Genomic DNA, 21166 nt, shown 5'->3' with positions numbered 1-21166 from the left:
ATTTGCTCTCCACCTGTAGACTGAAGCATTCAGAGAACTTGAAGAATGGCAAGTAGCTGCTTCTGTTGTTCCTTAGTGAGATCTGATGATAGTTGAGCTAGAAGACCTTGTCTCGTAGTGGTAGCGCTAATTTCACCCACAGACTCAGCATGTAAGGTTTCTATGACACTCAGCTGTTCAAAAATTAACAGCTCAGAGTTTGCTACGCACATGTGTCTTGGAAGGATCTGTGTTTCTCGTTGACAGTTAACTACCCACAATTCACCGAATCCATTCTCAAACGAGATGACAGAAGCGGGGAAGACCAAGCTTTTTTCAGTGGTATGTTCCCCTTACATTCCACTACAAGATCCATGGGCTGATGCATGGCATATGACAGTTACCTTTCTAGCGCTGACTGCACGAATGATCACTTCATCCAGCACACATAGTCTCCACACACTCAGATGCGCATCTTCCTGTCAATAGTATCTCATCTCGTCTAGCATAATCTTTGAACGACCACAATCTATAATTACCTGAGCAGCTTTCAAAAAGTCCCGTCCGAGAATGACAGTCATGACTACACTCTTGTAAGACGATGAATTCTAAGGGCTGTGTATGGCCACTTATACCCACATGAATGGTACATTTTCCTGTAGGTTTTACATATTTCGCATTAGCCACCTTCAGCAGAGATGTTTTGTTGTCGACAAATACAGTTTCTTGTAACTGGCGATGGTACTTCTCCGAAATGACTGAATATGATGCTCCAGAGTCCACAAGAGCTTGGGCTGGTCGGCCATCCATGAGGATATCAACAGTTTCCTATCATTTTTGTAGTGATCAACAGTAGAGGTTGTTTTCTTTTTCCTTCGACGGCCTCACCTCCAAGGAAGATCTCACCCTTTAGTTGCGGCGGCTAGGTGATCAGCTGGAGCTTCTAAACAGCGAAGAATAATGTCACGCAGAGGAAGGTGTAATTAGATGAATGATGAACACTAACTTCACTTAACGAAGGTTTATTCAGCACTTGCACATACAAGAGCGCGGAGTGAACTGCCTCCGGCCAGAACACATACAGTGTGTGTGTATATATATATAGCTACAGAACATTCCAGTAAAATGATTCTTGACATTTGTGGATACTTCTAGAATGTACTCGAACCAAATATAGAAATTAAAACTATACGGTCCAAGTGAGTTTTGGGCTCACGACCCTCTACGCAACAGTTTAGTATCACAACCATTATACCACAGTGCTACTCAGCTTCTTATGCAGCAATATGAACTGATGTGGTTTTCTAATCCGTCAATTTTAAATTTACATGGTAGAACACACGACATTTTCAGTTCAATTGAAAAATGTGTAATTGCTTCTCTAATTGTTTTAGCTGCATCATGCATTGCAAAAAATGTGTCCCTTGTCAAGAATCTTCTTAGCAATTATTTGCAACACTCATTTTGTTCCACACATCTGACCACTTTAGGAAACTGTTGGTGAATTTGACACTTTCATCATCTGCAGATGAAAATGGCAGTTCCAGCAGGTTCCTCTTTAATGTTCATTTCATTGGACTGGAAAAAAAAAAAAAAACGGACATTTCATAAAACACTTTATTTACTTCAAAAACACAGTTTGATTCACACACTTTTCAATATAGTCTTCCTCCTTTGAAATGTACTTGGTCCAGCAGCTCACATGCTTGTGTATTCCAGTGAAATGAAGGTTTTCGAATGGTTGCAGCAACGACCGATGCACCGCATATTGCACTTCTGCCACTGAAGAAAATTTGTGACTTTGCAAAGCATCTTGCAGCAGTTTAAACAAACAAACATCTGATGGAGCAAGATTTGGACTGTAAGTCGGATGTTCCAGAAGCTTCAAACTCAATTTCTGGATGGTTTCAAGCACAAAGCAAGCCGTGTGAGGACAAGTGTTTTCATACAACAACAACACTTTCCATGACAAAAACACCACCGTTTGCTGTGAATTGCTGGTTTAAGTTAGTCAATGATCCACAGCAGTCATCTTTTCTTATGGTTTTTCCCTTCTCCATGCAATCTTTCAGTATAAGCCCTTTTGTGTCCCAAAATACAGTCAGCATAACCTTTCCCGCTGGGCCGCAGACTTAAATTTTTTCTTCAATGGTGATTTGGGGTACTTCCACTAAAAACTCTGGCGTTTTGATTCTGGCTCATTGTGATGAGCGCAAGTTTCATCATAGGCCGTTATTCTTTCCAAAAATGATTTGCCTTCTCTGCTGTAATCACCTAGTAAGCACTGGCAGATCTCAAGACATTTGAGTGTGTTCTTCAGTAAACTGATGTGGTACTCATCATGCACAAATTTAACGAAATTCATCATGGATGATGGTACAGGCAGAACCAATGCAGATGCTACGCCACTGATGGTAACCTGCTCATTTGGCAAAACCATAAATTGAGCTTGCTCCATTTTGTAAGTTGTTGAAGGGACCCTGCTTCCTGTTTGCGTGTAAAATTTGTCTAGCCACTTTTGCCTTGAAATGTCTGACCATGCCAATGTAAGTAAGTCCCTGAACTGCACTAACAGTCTGCAATGAATTTCTGCCCCTTTGATTCCCCCTGACAAAAGAAATCTTATCACTGCCCTTTGCTCTTCCTTTGTGCGAACTGCTAGCAGGGTGGACACGTTTACGCTGCCACTGCTGACTCACTTGTTGTGATGAAGGTAAAGTGAGGCACACAGTCACCATAGTAGTACCAACTGTAAGCACCCATTTGCAGGATACAGTACGACTACTGCAATTTTTTTTTTTTAAGGAAGTCCAGATAATTTTTGTGTTACCCTCATATTAAAATTTTCCCACCATTTGTGAATAATTTATAGGAATATCAGTGTACCTGAGTCATCATTACTTAATTTCAGTGCAGAGAGGTTAGTTTCATGAAAAATATTATCTACTAAAATAACTTTCTGTATCTCTGTATTTTGGAATAAAGTTTTCTGACAAAATTTTTGTGCAGGTTTAAGTAATTTATTCCTTTCACTTGGGGGTCCAATGTTGCTCATGTCCATAGGTCTAACCTTAACGTAACTTACATGTGGTGCTAAGGGAGCAACAACAAATATGCGATAAGACGTAAAGTCTCTTTTAAAATCCTGATCAAGATACAACACGGAATTATGACGATTAAGAATGATTTCTCAAAGGGTCCTTCTTCCACTAGGATCCTGGGATCTGTCCTACGTGTGCGACAACTAAATATTGAAGGTATTATTCGTGCTAAAAGTGAAGCCTTATCTGAACTGCTACTCTTTCATGAAGTTGATCTGATAGCCATACAAGAAATGCACACCAGTGAGGAACAGCAGCTGCAATCCAGAGGAAAAATACCAGGCTGCAATCTTCTAGGAGCAACATATCATCATGCCTATGGTAATGGTACATATGTGCGAAATACTATAGATAAAGGCTATCTTTTGTCTACTAGCACTGAGGTTTCAAACATCTACAAACCTCCGAACTCCAAGTGGCCCAATCATGTTGTAGACATCCGACTACACCCAGGAGTCTACATTGGAGATTTCAAACATCACCACCAGAATTGTAAATACAAAACTAATGATGAAAATGGTGAAGCAGTAGTGGAATGGATGGACAGAAACAACCTCTTCCACGTCTTTGATGCCAAAGACCGAAGCACGCTTAACTCAGCAGCCTGGAAAAAGAGGGTACTGTCCTGATCTATGCTGTGTGTCCAGAGACGAAGGAAACAAACCTCTACCAACTACTTTAAAGGTGCTCAATGACTTCCGCCATAGGCAACACAGACCTGTGATACACAAAATTGGCATCCAAATCCCCCTCATCACATCCAGCCCTCAACCACATTGGAATTTCAATAAGTCCAATTGGCCTGGCTTCACGAAAGAACTTGACAATTGCATATGTTGAATACCACCTACAAATGAAGCTTATGAATTATCTATAGTAGCTGCAGCAAAGAAACATGTCCCTAGAGGGTATTGCAAAGAATATATTCCTGGATGGAGTGAAGAAAGTGAAAAGCTTTACCAGCGATTTACTGAGAGCAATGACCATGAAATTGCTGATCAGCTTTACAGCTTTGTGGCTGGATTGAAGAGTTTTTAGCAAACAGCACACAGCATGTTGTTCTCAACGGAGAGACGTCTACAGACATTAAAGTAACCTCTGGCGTGCCACAGGGGAGTGTTATGGGACCACTGCTTTTCACAATATATATAAATGACCTCGTAGATAGTGTCGGAAGTTCCATGTGGCTTTTCGCGGATGATGCTGTAGTATACAGAGAAGTTGTACCATAAGAAAATAGCAACGAAATGCAGGAAGATCTGCAGCGGATAGGCACCCGGTGCAGGGAGTGGCAACTGACCCTTAACATTAACAAATGTAATGTACTGTGAATACACAGAGAGGGATCCTTTATTGTATGAGTATATGATAGTGGAACAAACACTGGTAGTAGTTACTTCTGTAAAATATCTGGGAGTATGCATACGGAACAATTTGAAGTGGAATGATCATATAAAATTAATTGTTGGTAAGGCGAGTTCCAGGTTGAGATTCATTGGGAGAGTCCTTAGAAAATGTAGTCCATCAACAAAGGAGATGGCTTACAACGAAACACTCGCTCGACCTATACTTGAGTATCGCTCATCAGTGTGGGATCCATAACAGGTTGGGTTGACACAAGAGATAGATAAGATCCAAAGAAAAGTGGTGCATTTCGTCACAGGTTATTTGGTAAGCATGATAGCATTACGGAGATGTTTAGCAAACTCAAGTGGCAGACTGCAAGAGAGGCGTTCTGCATCATGGTGTAGGTTCTGTCTAGGTTTCGAGAGTGTGTGTTTCTGGATGAGGTATAGAATATATTGCTTCCCCCTACTTATACCTCCCGAGGAGATCACGAATGAAAATTAGAGAGATTCGAGCGTGCATGGAGGCTTTCCGGCAGTTGTTCGCAGGAAGAACCATACGGAACTGGAACAGGAAAAGGAAGTAATGACAGTGGCACGTCAAGTGCCCTCCACCACACACCGTTGGGTGGCTTGTGGAGTATAAATGTAGATGTAGGTGTACACAGCCTAGATGCAGCCATGAGGAAAAAATGGGAAGATAAAGTTAGCTTACTTGACTACACAAAAGCAAGCAGAGAAGCTTGGTCTCTTCTAAGGAAGCTTGGAGATGGAAAAACAACTGCACAGACATCAGAAATCCATCCAAACAAACTTGCCTCGTATATAGTCATAATTGTCAAAAGCAAAAGGAGCAAAAATCTTACTGAGGATATAAAGAAAGAAATGAAACTCCTTAAATGTAGCACTCCAATGACACAACCCAATCCATTTAACGTGGAAGAAATAAACACCACTATCAGTAACACTAAATTAGGTAAAGCCCCTGGTGAGGACGGCCTACACCCAGAGTTCTTTGCTTACTGTGGAAAACAGGCTCATGCCTGGTTCGCCAAATTCTACACTGATATTCTTGAAAGACACCATATACCAATGCTCTTCAAACTGACAAAGATTATTGCTATATTGAAGAAAAATAAACCAAGTGAAAACCCAGAAAGCTACCGACCTATTGCCTAGAAGAACTGCACGAATTTTAAATCCATGTTGAGCCAAAGACAATTGCGTGTATAAGAGGAAAGATGTAAGCAATAAAAGATCGTTGAACAACGGGCTGCCTCAAGGGTCTGTTCTTGCTACCTTGTTGTTTAGTCTGTACATTTCAGACATGCCAGAGGCGCTTTCAAGGAAATTCGGATATGCAGATGACTGAGCATTTGCTATCGGAAAACAAAACATTGAACAAACGAAAGAGATCCTGACAGAAGACCTCCAGAAGCTGACTCAGTACATCAAAAAGTGAGGACTCGAACGAAACACCAGTAAAACTTAAGTTTGTTGCTTTCATCTCAACAATAAAATGGGTAATAGGGAGTTAAAGGTGTGCATGGACAACCAGAAATTGAGACACAACAGATACCCTAAATACCTAGGGGTCACATTGGATAGAATGCTATCATTCAATCATCATCTTCAAAATGTTGCTACAAAAATAAGAACTCGCAACAACATAATTCATAAACTATGTGGAACAACTTGGGGATCTACAGCCGCAACTCTGTGGTGCTCATCTCTAGGGTTAGTGTACTCAACTGCTGAATACGGTGTTGCTTACCAGCTCAATAGTGCCCATACAAATATCACAGATACCCAACTAAATACCACAATGCGTCTTATCACTGGCACAATCAAATCTACCCCCATACACTGGCTACCAGTACTAAGTCATACCCCTCCACAAGATCTCAGACATAAAGATATTCTCTTAAGATAATTCAACAAAATAATCCAGAACTACCGATACATTCTGACATCAGCAACGAAACTGCTAGTCGGCTGCGTCTGAGGAAACCACCAACAAGAGATGGCATGAACTTGAGAAACAGCAATTACCATACTACCATTGAGTGTCAGAAGAGACTTAACGACAAATGCTGCCTGTGAACAAGATGCCGCCACCTGGTTTCAGCCTCCCTCACAGACAATAGTCGACACTAAACAGAATCCATACTAACCATGTGAATTGTGCAGCCTCCCACTTCAAGTGGAACATAAGTTCAATGCCTGAGTGTAACTGTGGGGCTACACAACAGATCATCCAGCACATCATCACCGAATGTAGGACAAAAAAGGATAATGGCAGTGTTAGTGACTTTGCTCTCGCGACTCCACAAACTATAGACTACATTCGTAATCTAGACATACAAGAGTAGTTTTCAATCATGACATGCTGTATCTCTAGCTATGTGCTAAATAAATAAATACTTTCACTTTTGTATAGGTCTTTAATAGCAGGAAACTTTGCATGTAGATGTAAATTTTCTACTGGATTCTGGTTGTCAATATCTTTCATAACCAGATGTTTCTAATATACCTGAATATATGTACAAAATCAAAAGCACATAGACCTAAACTGATGGTTCACTGTACAAGATAACAAACATGTTTCGTTCAAGCATTTATCAGAAACAACAGCTTGAAATGAAAGTCAGTACTTTTAATGTAAGCTGCAGTAACTCACAAAGTGTGAGGTATCTTACTGGAATTAAACTAACAATTTCTTTCAAATGACCAAATGTAGACGAAATCATGAAAGCCAACACAGTTCTTGTGCTACAAACAGGCTGACTTTCAGCAAACCCCATTATAGAGCCATTACAAAAGGAAAGCTTCTAATGAACATAGATTTCATAAATCTGGACAACAACATGGTAATCTCTGTCACTTAGCATTAGAAAGTTGGTTCTAAATTCCTGTTTTCATTTGCAACATTAGGAGACAAACTAAGCTTTCTTTGCAGACTTTGCATGTATTTGGGGTGTTGTAAAGTGTATTTAGGATGTGGCAAAAATAATATGGTATGCCTTAAAACATTACAAGGCTGACTATTCCTACAAAAGGAATGCGAGGATATTGTTTCACAAGTGTAATTTCTCTTCTTTTTTAGGATAAGCACTATTTGACCCACTAGAAAAAGTAGTTCCTTATATAGCTTTTCTTCTGTTGTTTGTTCACTAGATGGGATATTTTTGTATAAAAATGCCACCCCTTTCAAGTCACATATTAAATTATTACTAGCAAAATTTTCTGTGTCAAACACACCTAATCAACCAGTTCTGCAACTGGACCATCGCTCCTGTTTCTGGCCAGGAAGTATTCAAGACAGCTGTGATACTCTAAGAATTTAAATTTTAATACAAAATTTGAACTTTTAAATTCTCTTGTATACTGCCACTAACAGGAATCTGGGGGGGGAGGGGGGGGGGGGGGGGGGCGTTATCACTTTTACACCGTAAAACCCAAAAGCACACAAAAGAATTTTCTACATGCAGTTTTCACTTGGAACTATTTTCACTGCTGTCATTTATCTTACTGATAATTTGAATCCTTTTTCAAACACTGGTTCAGTTTTTCTTCCAATATTTCCAATATCTTCTCATACCATGACAACATAAGATGAAGTACTGGCATTATTAAAACATTTTGGTTAACCTGAGAATATCCTTGGCACTGCACTGGGTTACAATAGGTTCCTATTAATAACAACTTCTTGAATATTTCCTTGCTCATTGCAAGATACACCTACATAATTCAAATCACTTTCTTCAAAATGTTTGATGCAAACAACTGCATATTTTGAAGGTTTCCAGTCTTTTTGTGGAATAGCTTTATACAATGTAGCTGCCCTGTCCTCATCAGTTGGAAATCAGAATACAGTAGGCTGTTTCTTTCATGGAGTTTCCATAGTTGCTGAAATGTCCTGGGATGCAATATTTTGGAGCCATCTGCAAACGAAAAATACAATATATACCATGATGCATCAGATCAGCCAATGTATTACGTTAGAGCTACAAGCATGTGCAATAAATATAGTCTGATAGTAAATGTTAACAGCTAACACATCATTTTGTTAATTCAATTATTTTACAGTTTAATTTCAATAAATATACTTACACTTCATTGTTAATAAAGAGTTGTTATAATTCCAAAGTTCGTAGAAGAAATATGTCATCAGTACGAGCTATTTCGTGAAAGGCAACTTCTCATTTCTCAGATAATAAACAAGACAACAACGAAACACACAAGTAATCCAGCATGTGCTTTGAGGCAGCCAACAGAACAGTGTTGCCTTTTTGTAAGCACTTCAGCCTGGTTTTTAAAAGGCCATACGGTAGAGGCCAAAGCCTTTTAGTTACAAATGATTCATATGTACAGCTAGTTCTTAGCTACAGAATTCTTTTCTAGGGAAGGAATACAAAAAACACGATAATAGTTTTCAAGCAACAGAAAAGGACTGAAAGAATAAAAAATAAATAAATAGATAGTAATCAGGCTCAATGACAAGGTATGTTCAATACACTGGAGATTTTAACTACACTACAGAATGACATCTACGAATCAGTTAAACACAACAAAAATATTCATCTTGCAGGAATTGGAAATTCCTGTTGACATTTCCATTATTTAAAAAAGTTCTCGCCATGTTCATGAATCAAGATCTAGACTGAAAATACATTTATCATTTAAGAATGAACACAAACAACAATTTCTTCAAGAGAATAAAATTTTACAGTAAAATGTCTACGGAGATGAAAGTAATTACTGAAACAATTTTATTTAAATAGGCAGTTACAAGTACCTGCTAAGTAATACATGCTACACAATGAAGAATTAGTAAAATAACAAAATGGTAGGGGGTTTGACACAAAAATTTTAACCCAGTAAATGACAGTCAAACAATTGTTATTACACAGCGAATTTACACACTATTATTTCCCCCTAACTTCACAGTGTATTTACACACTATTATTTCCCTTTTGGAAAAATCATATATTGAAGTTCTGCTTCGTATTTTCTTCGTTAACTCAACATCTTACTCATAATAGAAGAATAATAACTCAATTTGTCACACAAGCAAACAGTAAATTTTCATACATTAAATGGAAACTAAACATCACGATTCTGGCAGCTGATGGTGCGCACAGTGACTGGTACAGAAAAATTCATTAACGGTGTAGCATTAGCCTTTTACATGACAAGGTAATTGTTCTGTAAGAATGTATAAAGGAGACCAACTGCTCATTAGGTATAAACTGACCAAGGCGGCGCTGTTGTTAACAGACTGACCTTGTATTTGGGAGTATGGAGGCCCTAATCCACATCCGGCCATTGCAGTTTAATTCTTTCATGGACTCCATAAATTCCTTCAGGTAAATATTGAGCTGACATCTGCAACACCATTGTTAAAGCGGTACAGATGGAAACAACAACTGCTGCTGCTGCCACAGCTCCACAGTACGTGAGACCATAGTAACCATAGTGTAATCGTGAAGTACTGTGCTTGGTGGTACAGTGATAAAATGCCAAATTAAAAATCCAAAAGTCTGAGAAAATTCTTCAATACGAATTAACCAAATGAGGCAGTGCAATTGGTAAGAGACTGATCTCATATTTGGGAGCTGTTTTCTCTATCCAGTCATCCTGATGTATGTTTTCCATCATTTTCCTACACCATTTTAAGCACATGCTTCATCAAGGTCACCTCATAAAAGCATGCTTATATACACTGTGTGTGTGTGTGTGTGTGTGTGTGTGTGTGTGTGTGTGTGTGTGTGTGTGTGTGTGTGTGTGTGTGTGTGTGTGTGTGCGCGCGCGCGCGCGGCGTGTACACCTGTCCCCCCCCCCCCCCCCCCCCCCCCCCGGTAAGTCTTTCTGCTCCCGGGATTGGATTACTCCTTACCCTCTCCCTTAAAACCCACATCCTTTCATCTTTCCCTCTCCTTCCCTCTTTCCTGATGAAGCAACTATGGGTTGCGAAAGCTTGAAATTTGTGTGTGTGTTTGTTACTGTCTCTATCAACGTACCAACGCTTTCGTTTGGTAAGTTACAGATTCTTTGTTTTTACATATATTTTTCCCACGTGGAATGTTTCCCTCTATTATTATATTTGAAGTTATATTCTCTTACATCTATATCCATACTCTGCAAAGCACTGTGAAATGCATGGTAGAGTGGCTCCTCCTTCTGGCAGAAGGGCTGAAGGCGAAGGCAGAGAGGTGAAGGGAAAAGAATTGGAGAGGACTAGGTAAAGGGTTAGAGTTCGGAAAAGTCGCCCGGAATTCTTGGGTAGTAGAGACTTACGGAATGGGATGAGAAGGGAAAACAGATTATATTTTGTTTGATATGCTTAAAATATAGGTATGTTGTATTTGTAAAATGCAAAATGCTTCTCTTGAATTTTTTATTTCATAAATCTACATCTACATGACTACTCTGCAATTCACATTTAAGTGCTTGGCAGAGGGTTCATCAAACCACAATCATACTATCTCTCTACCATTCCACTCCCGAACAGCGCGCGAGATAAACGAACACCTAAACCTTTCTGTTCGAGCTTTGAGTTCTCTTATTTTATTTTGATGACCATTCCTACCTATGTAGGTTGGGCTCAACAAAATATTTTCGCATTCGGAAGAGAAAGTTGGTGACTGAAATTTCGTAAATAGATCTCGCCGCAACGAAAAACGTCTTTGCTGTAATGACTTCCATCCCAATTCGCGTATCACATCTGCCACACTCTCTCCCCTATTACGTGATAATACAAAACGAGCTGCCCTTTTTTGCACCCTTTCGATGTCCTCCGTCAATCCCACCTGGTAAGGATCCCACACCGCGCAGCAATATTCTACAGAGGACGAACGAGTGTAGTGTAAGCTGTCTCTTTAGTGTACTTGTTGCATCTTCTAAGTGTCCTGCCAATGAAACGCAACCTTTGGCTCGCCTTCCCCACAATATTATCTATATGGTCTTTCCAACTGAAGTTGTTCGTGATTTTAACACCCAGGTACTTAGTTGAATTGACAGCCTTGAGAATTGTACTATTTATCGAGTAATCGAATTCCAATGGATTTCTTTTGGAACTCATGTGGATCACCTCACACTTTTCGTTACTTAGCGTCAACTCCCACCTGCCACACCATATAGCAATCTTTTCTAAATCGCTTTGCAACTGATACTAGTCTTCGGATGAAGATACCTCATACTTTTCGTTACTTAGCGTCAACTCCCACCTGCCACACCATATAGCAATCTTTTCTAAATCGCTTTGCAACTGATACTGGTCTTTGGATGAAGACGATAAATTACAGCATCATCTGCGAACAACCTAAGAGAACTGCTCAGATTGTCACCCAGGTCATTTATATAGATCAGGAACAGCAGAGGTCCCAGGATGCTTCCCTGGGGAACACCTGATATCACTTCAGTTTTACCCAATGATTTTCTGTCTATTACTACGAACTGCGACCTTCCTGACAGGAAATCACGAATCCAGTCACACAACTGAGATGATACCCCATAGGCCCGCAGCTTGATTAGAAGTCGCTTGTGAGGAACGGTGTCAAAAGCTTTCCGGAAATCTAGAAATACGGAATCAACTTGAGATCCCCTGTCGATAGCGGCCATTACTTCGTGCGAATAAAGAGCTAGCTGGGTTGCACAAGAACGATGTTTTCTGAAACCATGCTGGTTACGTATCAGTAGATAGTTCCCTTTGAGGTGATTCATAATGTTTGAATGCAGTATATGCTCCAAAACCCTACTGCAAACCGACATCAATGATATAGGTCTGTAGTTCGATGGATTACTCCTACTACCCTTCTTAAACACTCGTGCAAGCTGCACAATTTTCCAATCTGTAGTTACAGATCTATCGGTGAGCGAGCGGTTGTATATGATTGCTAAGTAGGGAGCTATTGTATCAGCGTAATCTGAAATGAACCTAGTCGGTATACAATCTGGACCTGAAGACTTGCCCGTATCAAGCAATTTGAGTTGCTTCGCAACCCCTAACATATCTACTTCTAAGAAACTCATGCTAGCAGCTGTTCGTGTTTCAAATTCTGGAATATTCCATTCGTCTTCCCTGGTGAAGGAATTTCGGAAAACTGCGTTCAATAACTCCCCTTTAGCGGCACAGTCGTCGATAACAGTACCATCGGCACTGCGCAGCAAAGGTATTGACTGCATCTTACTGCTTGTGTACTTTACATACAACCAGAATTTCTTCGGATTTGCTACCAAATTTCGAGACAAGGTTTCGTTGTGGAACCTATTAAAGGCATCTCGCATTGAAGTCCGTACCAAATTTCGCGGGTCTTTAAATTTTAGCCAATCTTCGGGATTTCGCATTCTTCTGAACTTCACATGCTTTTTTTCTGTTGCCTCTGCAACAGCGTTCGGACCTGTTTTGTGTACCATGGGGGATCAGTTCCATCTCTTAGCAATTTATGAGGTATGAATCTCTCAATTGCTGTTGCTACTGTATCTTTGAATTTGAGCCACATCTCGTCTATATTTGCATAGTCAGTTCGGAAGGTATGGAGATTGTCTCTTAGGAAGGCTTCTAGTGACACTTAAACCGCTTTTTTAAATAAAATTGTTTTGCGTTTGTTTCTGGTGGATTTGGAAGAAACGGTATTGAGCCTAGCTACAACGACCTTGTGATCACTAATCCCTGTATCAGTCATGATGCTCTCTATCAACTCTGGATTGTTTGTGGCTAAGAGGTCAAGTGTCTTTTCGCAACCATTTACAATTCGCGAGGGTTTGTGGACTAACTGCTCGAAATAATTTTTGGAGAAAGCATTTAGGATAATCTTGGAAGATGTTTTCTGCCTACCACCGGTTCTGAACAAGTATTTTTGCCAGCACATCGAGGGAAGGTTAAGTCCCCACCAAATATAACCGTATGAGTAGGGTATTTATTTGTTACAAGACTCAAATTTTCTCTGAACTGTTCAGCAGCTATATCATCGGAGTCTGGGGGTCGGTAGAAGGAGTCAATTATTAACTTAGTTCGACTGTTAAGTATAACCTCCACCCGTACCAATTCGCACGGAGTATCTACTTCGACTTCACTACAAGATAAATCACTACTGACAGACACAAACACTCCACCACCAATTCTGCCTAATCTATCTTTCCTGAACACCGTCTGAGACTTCGTAAAAATTTCTGCAGAACTTATTTCAGGCTTTAGCCAGCTTTCTGTACCTATAACGATACATCGTTGTTTTTTTCATGTAATTATCTATTGAAGGTTTCGCTTTTCTAAACAAAAAGGAAGTATTTCGTAAAGGTCGGCAGTCGCGAGTTTGTTTAGTACTTAGGCGTAAATTTCATATGAGCATAGATATTTGTTTTTGACTAGACTTAGCGCTTCAAAGTTACATTAATTCGTGTCTCTCATCCAGAATTTGTGTGTTTAACTAAAAGTTTCATAAGCAAGTTTATATGTTTGTTTACATTAGTGTTTTAGTCATGTATTAGTGTGGATTATGAAACTATTGTGTTGTTCAAGTTATTTTCTGCTTTTGTGTTACGTCTTACTATCAAACCATGTGTGACAAGTGTGGTGGTTGCTGCAGAAATTTGAAAGAGGTGTGTGTCCTGTATAGACTGTAGGTTGTGGTTTCATTGAGGCGAGTGCAGCGGAGAGGAAACAAGGGTAGATAATGAGGCTCTTCAATGGCAGTGTAGGTTATGTAGAAAGGACAGAAAAGTTGTGGAACAGGAAGCAAAGATTTGTGCCCTTAAGGCTGAATTAGAAATTGTGAATTTGGAATTATGTAAGTTAAGGGAGTAAAAGGACTCTGGGTGCTGGGAAAAGGTAGCAAGCAAAGGGCGAAATGGGAAACAATTGATAAAACTTCTGAAATTCAGTTAGCACATCAGTTTGGCTCGCTATCTGAAGTAGTACAGGAAGGGCCTCATCCAGATGTAGTTGAATGTAGGTTGAAGTAGAATACTATCTTAAAGAAAAAAAGACAGGTCGGGATCAAATGAGAATAGGAAAAGAAAAAATTATGTATGTCATGGGAGGGGTTTGGGCCAACAGCTTCAGGAAAAATGAGGGACAGAGTACCAGGTCACAAGTTTTGTGAAACCAAGTGCTACCCTTTGCCAGGTTACAGAAAACTTAGGTCAACTATGCAAAGACTCTGAGAAGGAAGATCAGGTAATTATAGTTGGGGGAGCAGGAAACAGCCTGGCTAGGAATCCAAGACATAGTATTAGGAGTGACCTGGATAAAATAGGAGCAGAAACTGGGCACACGAATGTGGGGTTTGTGGAGGTCTTTCAGCGCCATGATCAGCCCAGGTTAACACTGCTGTACGGTGTGTTAACACTGAGCTGAACGGGATGCACCAGACACCGTCAAAGTCTCACATGAGTGTCGTTCCAGTTGATGCTATTGGCAGGTGGGGTTACACTACATATAGCCTGCACCTTAATAGGAAGGGGAAAGACAAGTTAGCTTCTCTATTATCAGATACTGTAAGAGGGGGGGGGGAGGGGGGGGGCACAGTCACGCAAGGGATGATCCCTGTGGTTATTGGCACCAGGCAGACAGGTTTTTTAGGTTAAAGCCAAATTCCAGACAGACAACAGCCAAGGAAAATAGAAGAAAAGAAACTTCATGCACAGCAAATAAGGATAACGCTAAGGGTGGTATCGACTTACTTCACCAGAATTCAGGGGAATAAAAAAAAAAGGAGGATAACGTGTTTAGATGATCTCAAAAATAACAATGAGATCGATATACTTTGTCTGTGTGAGCACCATGTAACTGTGGGGATGGAAAATGTCAGTATAAATGGGTATAATTTAGCATCTTACACTAGTAGATCTAGTATGGATAAAGCAGGAGTTGCCATTTTCATAAAACAAGGGTATAAATACAGAACTGTTTAAGTAAGCAAATTTTGTGTTGATCAGCACTTTTGAGGTTTGCGCATGTGAACTTCAGCTTGATAATGTTGTGTTGATATTAGCAACAGTGTACAGGTCTCCACTAGGAGATTGGAAGCTATTCATAAAAAAAAAAATTACTCCCTATTATGCTGTCTGTCAGGCAAAAAGAAGAAGTTATTAATCTGTGGTGATTTCAATGTTTACTTTCTAAGCAATACTGACAGGAAAAGTGAACTAGAAGTGTTGTTAAAAACACATAACTTAGAATCAGTTTTCAATTTCCCTACACGTATAGCTCAGGACAGTAGTACTCTAATAGATAATGTAAATGTACAGCAAGAGGATGCAGAACAAACACATGCTTTCCCTGTGGTAAATGGATTATCTGACCATGATGCACAACTGATTAACCTAACAGGATGTACACTTCAGAAACCATTAAGTAAAAGTGTGAAGGTGTTCAACCCGGTATCTATAGATCACTTCAGAGAAAGTTTAGGAAATGTAAACTGGGAAGGTGCATATAATGAGCCAAATGTTAATGATAAATGCAGCATATTTCTTGATAAATTTATATCCTTTTTTTTAACATTGTTTCCAAAGAAACTTACTAAATGTAACACCACAAACTTTTCACAGAAACCTTGTGTTACTACAGGTATTAAAGTGTCTTCAGAAGGAAAAATAAAACTGTATGAGACAGCAAGAACTAGTACAGATCTAGAAGTAGCTTTACACTGTAAAAATTATTGTAACATACTGGGAAAAGTTGTAAGGAAATCAAGAAATACATATGTTAGAAAAGAAATTAACAACTCCAGCAGCAAATCAATGTGGAATGTTGTTAGTAGGGAGACAGGAAAAGTAACCACTGGGGTAGTTAGTATTACTGTTAAAGAGAATGAGACCACCTTAACCAACGTACACAGGTAGCCAATATATATAACAACCACTTCTTAACCGCTGGAGAAAAAATTGATGAGAATAGTTCAAAAGAAAAAGCCAGGCAGTACATGGAAGAGGCAGTTTTTAAAAATTATAGATTAAGTTTCATCTAACAACCTCTTGTGAAATAAGGCAAATTATTAAATCTTTGAAAAATAAATGTTCTGTTGGAGTAGATGACATCTCAAACAAGTTATTAAAACAATGTGGAGCAATTACATATGTAATGCATCACTGACTCAGGATATTTTTCTGGACAGGTTAAAATATGCCATTGTCAGGCCTCTCTACAAAAAAAGGGGGAAACCACAGATGTCAATAATTACCGGCCAGTATCCTTGCTTACAGCATTTTCAAAAATCTTTGAGAAAGTAATGTCACAGTTCGGATTTCAGAAATGTGGTTCCACTGAGACAGCCATATAAAATTTCACTGTCCACATTTTTATAGAGTCTTTAAATAGTAAAATGTCACCAGTAGGAATATTCTGTGACTTACCCAAAGCATTTGATTGTGTGAACCATGACATTATGTTAGAGAAATTACAATTCTCAGGTATAAATTGAACAGCATATGAGTGGTTTACCTTATATCTACAGAACAGGAAGCAAAAGTCTCTTTATATGCTTCCAGTAATTCAAAGGAGTTTGCCACCTCATGTAACTAGAGTGAAATTACATTAAATGTTCCACAAGGCTCGATCATGGGTCCCCTCCTGTTCTTGATATATGTGAATGACCTCCCTTCTTATGTGAAACAGGATGCTGAACTGACACTGTTTGCTGATGATACAAGCATAATTATTAATCCAGTAAAAGAAAGTCCGATACAATATGATACAAATAAGGTCTTTGGAAAAGTTATTAATTGGTTTTCTGCAAATGGGCTTGCTCTGAACTTTGAAAAAACACAGTACATCCAATTTTCTGCTGCAAAAAGTATAATTCCTTCAATGAACATAACACATCAAAAGAAGTCAGTATCTAGGGTAGAGCATATTAAGTTTTTGGGCGTACGTCTAAATGAGAATCTTAATTGGAAAATTCATATTTTGGATCTCCTATAGCAACTACGTTCAGCAACTTTTGCAATCAGAATAATTGCCAATTTTGAGGATGTAGAAATTAATAAGTTAAAATATTTTGCATCCTTCCACTCTCTGATGTCATACAGAATAATATACTGTAGCAACTCAACACTTAGGCAAAAGGTATTCAAGCTCAAAAGAAAGTAGGTAGAATAATTTGTGGGGTTCATAGTCGCACATCTTGTAGGAATCTGTTTAAAAGGTTAGGAATTCTCACAACTGCATCACAGTACATTTACTCAGTAATGAAATTTTTTTCTCAACAACATGGGCAAGTTTAAAATCAATAGCGACAGTCATGGTTACAACGCCAGAAAAAAAGAACGAACTACACTATCCTTTACTTAACCTATATTTGGCACAGAAAGAGGCAAAATATGGTGCTATAAAACTTTTTGATAAATTATCAAATGAAATAAAATGTCTGACAGACAGCAGTAATAGTTTCAATAGATGAATTCTTGAATATGAGTAAATAAATCTGGAGATATAATATATGCATTTTGTGTCATTTAAGGGAATGGGATAGATAATAGAAATATTTACGTATAACACTATTATTAAAAAATAAATGAATAAAATAGAAAAAAGTTGTTTCCTGTGCACATTTCTTGTGTATTTGACACGTTCCACATCTTAACAGTTTTTCTGTGCTACTGATCAATGGAACACGTAACTAACTAACTAGGGCCTAAATAACTAACTTTGTTTAGAAAAAAGTAGTCCCATGACAGATATAGATGGCACAACAAGTGTCAAAGGTACAACTATCAAGTGGCTACAATGATGACCATAATTATTAGAAAACCACCATGACCTGAGTTCACATTATATGTTTACCATCATTGTTCCTTAATTTTTCATAAATTTTTGAAATTTGAAAAAGCTTCATTTTTTTTAAAGCTGGGAGCTAGTTGTCTCTGGTGAGACTGAAAATAAAAATTTGATTTTTGCACATGTATATGATAGCAAAGTACTGTAAAAATTTAATGTTGATATTTGACTGTGAAGATAGATATGAATTTTTCAAAATGAGAAAATAATTCACATTACACTACAACTGATCTTTTAACTGTTGCCTAATTCATGTGTGATATTGGTTAGATGTGATCTATTATTACTGAAGTTAAGATACTGAATTATATGCAGAAACTTGAGAAATTACTCGACTAAACATTTATATTATCTTGACAAATTTAAAATAAATATTTTCTACTACTTCTTAGTGATACACAATAAGACCTCCCAGTTGCCATTGTAAGTTCAAGCACTGTAAGCTTCCTTAATACATTTTTCATTGATATTTAGATTGTGTCACTAGTAGATTTCTTGAATGATGTTCTTTGACCAGCAGAATGGGAAATATGCACAAAACACCATTGTTTCCAAACTTATTCTTTCAACCTGTGCTAGCCAACATTGTCCATCACACACACACACACACACACACACACACACACACACACACACACACACCACTATATCAATAATCAGTGTTACACAGAGAGGTAATTTTACAGACACAATGAACCTCGTAAATTTTGGTTTCTGATGTTACACAGCATCGAACTAAGTTTCCTGCAATGTCAAGGAATTGGTAAAATTGCTTTGTTCCTTTCATTGCTGTATAGTTTTCAAATCTAGTTTGAAGGGTTATTTTGAAATGAAAAACTACCTCTTCTTTCTTGGGGAAAAAAAAAAAAAAAAAAAAACATTACCCTTGCAAAAGGCATACATATCCTCTATTGTAAGAATTTGGTCTGTGGTCTTTCTTTGTAGGCTCGCTCTACTCACTTCACATTTTGTTGCATCTCCTATTCCACCGCACGCATTTTTACCGGTAAAGAGGCAAAAATAGAGCCATTCAGCCTACAACCTGAAACCTACTTTATGTTACAAAGATTTGAAAAATTGTATCTGTTCTTGTATTGACAACCAGTGTGAATGACTGACAAACTAACTACTTCACCAATGCCAATCTCCAGTTAGTTTATTTTTTTTCTCCTCCTCTCCAGTTAGCTTTCTTTCTCCGCCTAGCATGAGTACTTTCAAATTCTATTCTCTGAAATACTAGCATCATCTGTTTGTAATGGTCTATCTGGTATTGATTTACTCATTTTTCTGCTCTGCTTCTCCATTCTCTTCCATATTTGTTCACTATTGGAATTTACTTTTAATCTTCAACTCACACGGTGCGCTCTCTCAGACAATGCAAAAAATTTCAAATTCACTCTCCAAGGTTAGTTCTGGTGAATGCTTTTACATCCTCCTTAAAATGACAACCCTACAATGTTTTGTTACTGGCTGTATTAACCCCTTCTTTGTTTGTTGTTGACAAATGTTATTGATGTGTTGGGGTCTCCTAGACTGCACCTCCCTGAACTAAGTGCCTATTTTCTTTGATATAAAACAAAACGTATTCACAGGAACGAGAGAGTTTTAACAATTCATAAGTCTGATGAAACTATTGGTCAGCGGCTGGAAGACTACGTCAGTGATATAGATCAAGAAATAGATGAATAAGTTGACAATTTTACTAAAGCCAGTGATGCTAGCAAACATGATATTCATGGACAGAAAGAGCTTCAGGACAATTGAGATGTGGATCTTTCTGCTTCTTTACGAAAATATTTAAATATTAGTTGAAACCAAATATTAATCCCAGCATCGAATGTCAGTTTTGCACTTTCTTTTTGTACGTATCAAATGCAATTTTATGTGGAACTTTAAAATTAATTTCAAGTGAAAATTTAGTCACTACAGAGATGAGATGATATTTTAGAATGTAAAATTCAGTTCTCGAAAAATTAAATTTGTGCGTAAAAAAAAGGGGGGGGGGGTGCCGCAAGATACTACGTGATTTTGTGCGACACAAAGTGAACTACTGCAGGCTTCATTTAGCGCAATAAAAGCAACAAGGAATATTTAGACAACACTTAACTAACTGTATAAATAAATGTTACACAAATTAAATTAAAAATTTCAAATGACTACCGCTTTAAATCTAGATTCCAACATAGGGGTCCCAGAGACCACACCTCGCGGTATACGTCACAGAAAAGTTAGCCCCCATTTCTTTATTTCCATTCAATCTAAACAAGCAAAATTTTTCACAACGCAGAATATAAAACCGAGTTAAACACGTAACTGAAATCATTTAAAATGGGGCACTTTTATTTTGAATGTTTGTTTTATAACTATCCACACAGTAACAATTCTCAGTACCTCTTACCTTCCAGTTCTCAACAAATCGGCAGATACATTTTTTTTTTCAAATAATGGCAGAAATTAATACCCTGACGGACGGATATCACTTGACTTTCACGGGTTAGTAACTGGTTAACAGCATAGAAAAACACAATATCAAACAATGCAAGCATTATTGATTGATCAAGCTATTTATTGAACGACACAAAATCCTGAAGTTTAATTTCGTGTTTATATAATACATCGCTTCATTCACGGTCATCGAATAATGTCAGCTGATTACCAATCTGTATCAAAAGTTTGGCACCTTATTGTAGAAGTGAGGGCAAATACTTACACAAAACGCCGCGTCGTCTTCTTGGACATTGCATTATTCACAGTTTAACAACTGATCGCAACAAGCATGTTACAGTCTTCATTTCTTCTAAAACGACCAGATATTCACTACACTGGCTTCATAACTGTCACTGCTGAAAACGCTTTTTCATTCGTGTTTACTAACAATCTCTTCCGAAGCTGGGCAAGCCTCGATAACGCCTTCGCAGGATTTCATCGCAGGTGTCCAACTGGTAATTCATTTGTTCAGG

The 21166-nt window shown here is 38.4% G+C and overlaps 1 protein-coding gene across 11 annotated transcripts in view; it reads right to left on the bottom strand.

Annotated features, from left to right (window-relative positions):
- Window positions 1-21153, bottom strand: part of LOC126278361 (uncharacterized) — a 112033-nt gene extending 90880 nt beyond the window's left edge. For 4 of the 11 annotated variants that reach the window (XM_049978445.1, XM_049978490.1, XM_049978454.1 and 1 more), the window contains exon 1: window positions 20917-21152. In XM_049978445.1, coding sequence (XP_049834402.1) covers window positions 20917-20945 — 29 coding nt within the window. In that variant the 5' untranslated portion in view covers window positions 20946-21152. Of the gene's footprint in view, window positions 1-7687; window positions 8371-8539; window positions 8827-20916 lie in introns of all 11 variants that reach the window. The other 7 variants (XM_049978481.1, XM_049978461.1, XM_049978436.1 and 4 more) reach the window with 6 other exon arrangements.
- Window positions 21154-21166: the final 13 nt, after the last annotated feature.

The sequence above is a fragment of the Schistocerca gregaria genome, chromosome 1 (assembly GCF_023897955.1).
Source record: "Schistocerca gregaria isolate iqSchGreg1 chromosome 1, iqSchGreg1.2, whole genome shotgun sequence".
Taxonomy (NCBI): Eukaryota; Metazoa; Arthropoda; class Insecta; order Orthoptera; family Acrididae; genus Schistocerca; species Schistocerca gregaria.
This window is presented reverse-complemented; position numbering and strand designations above follow the sequence as displayed.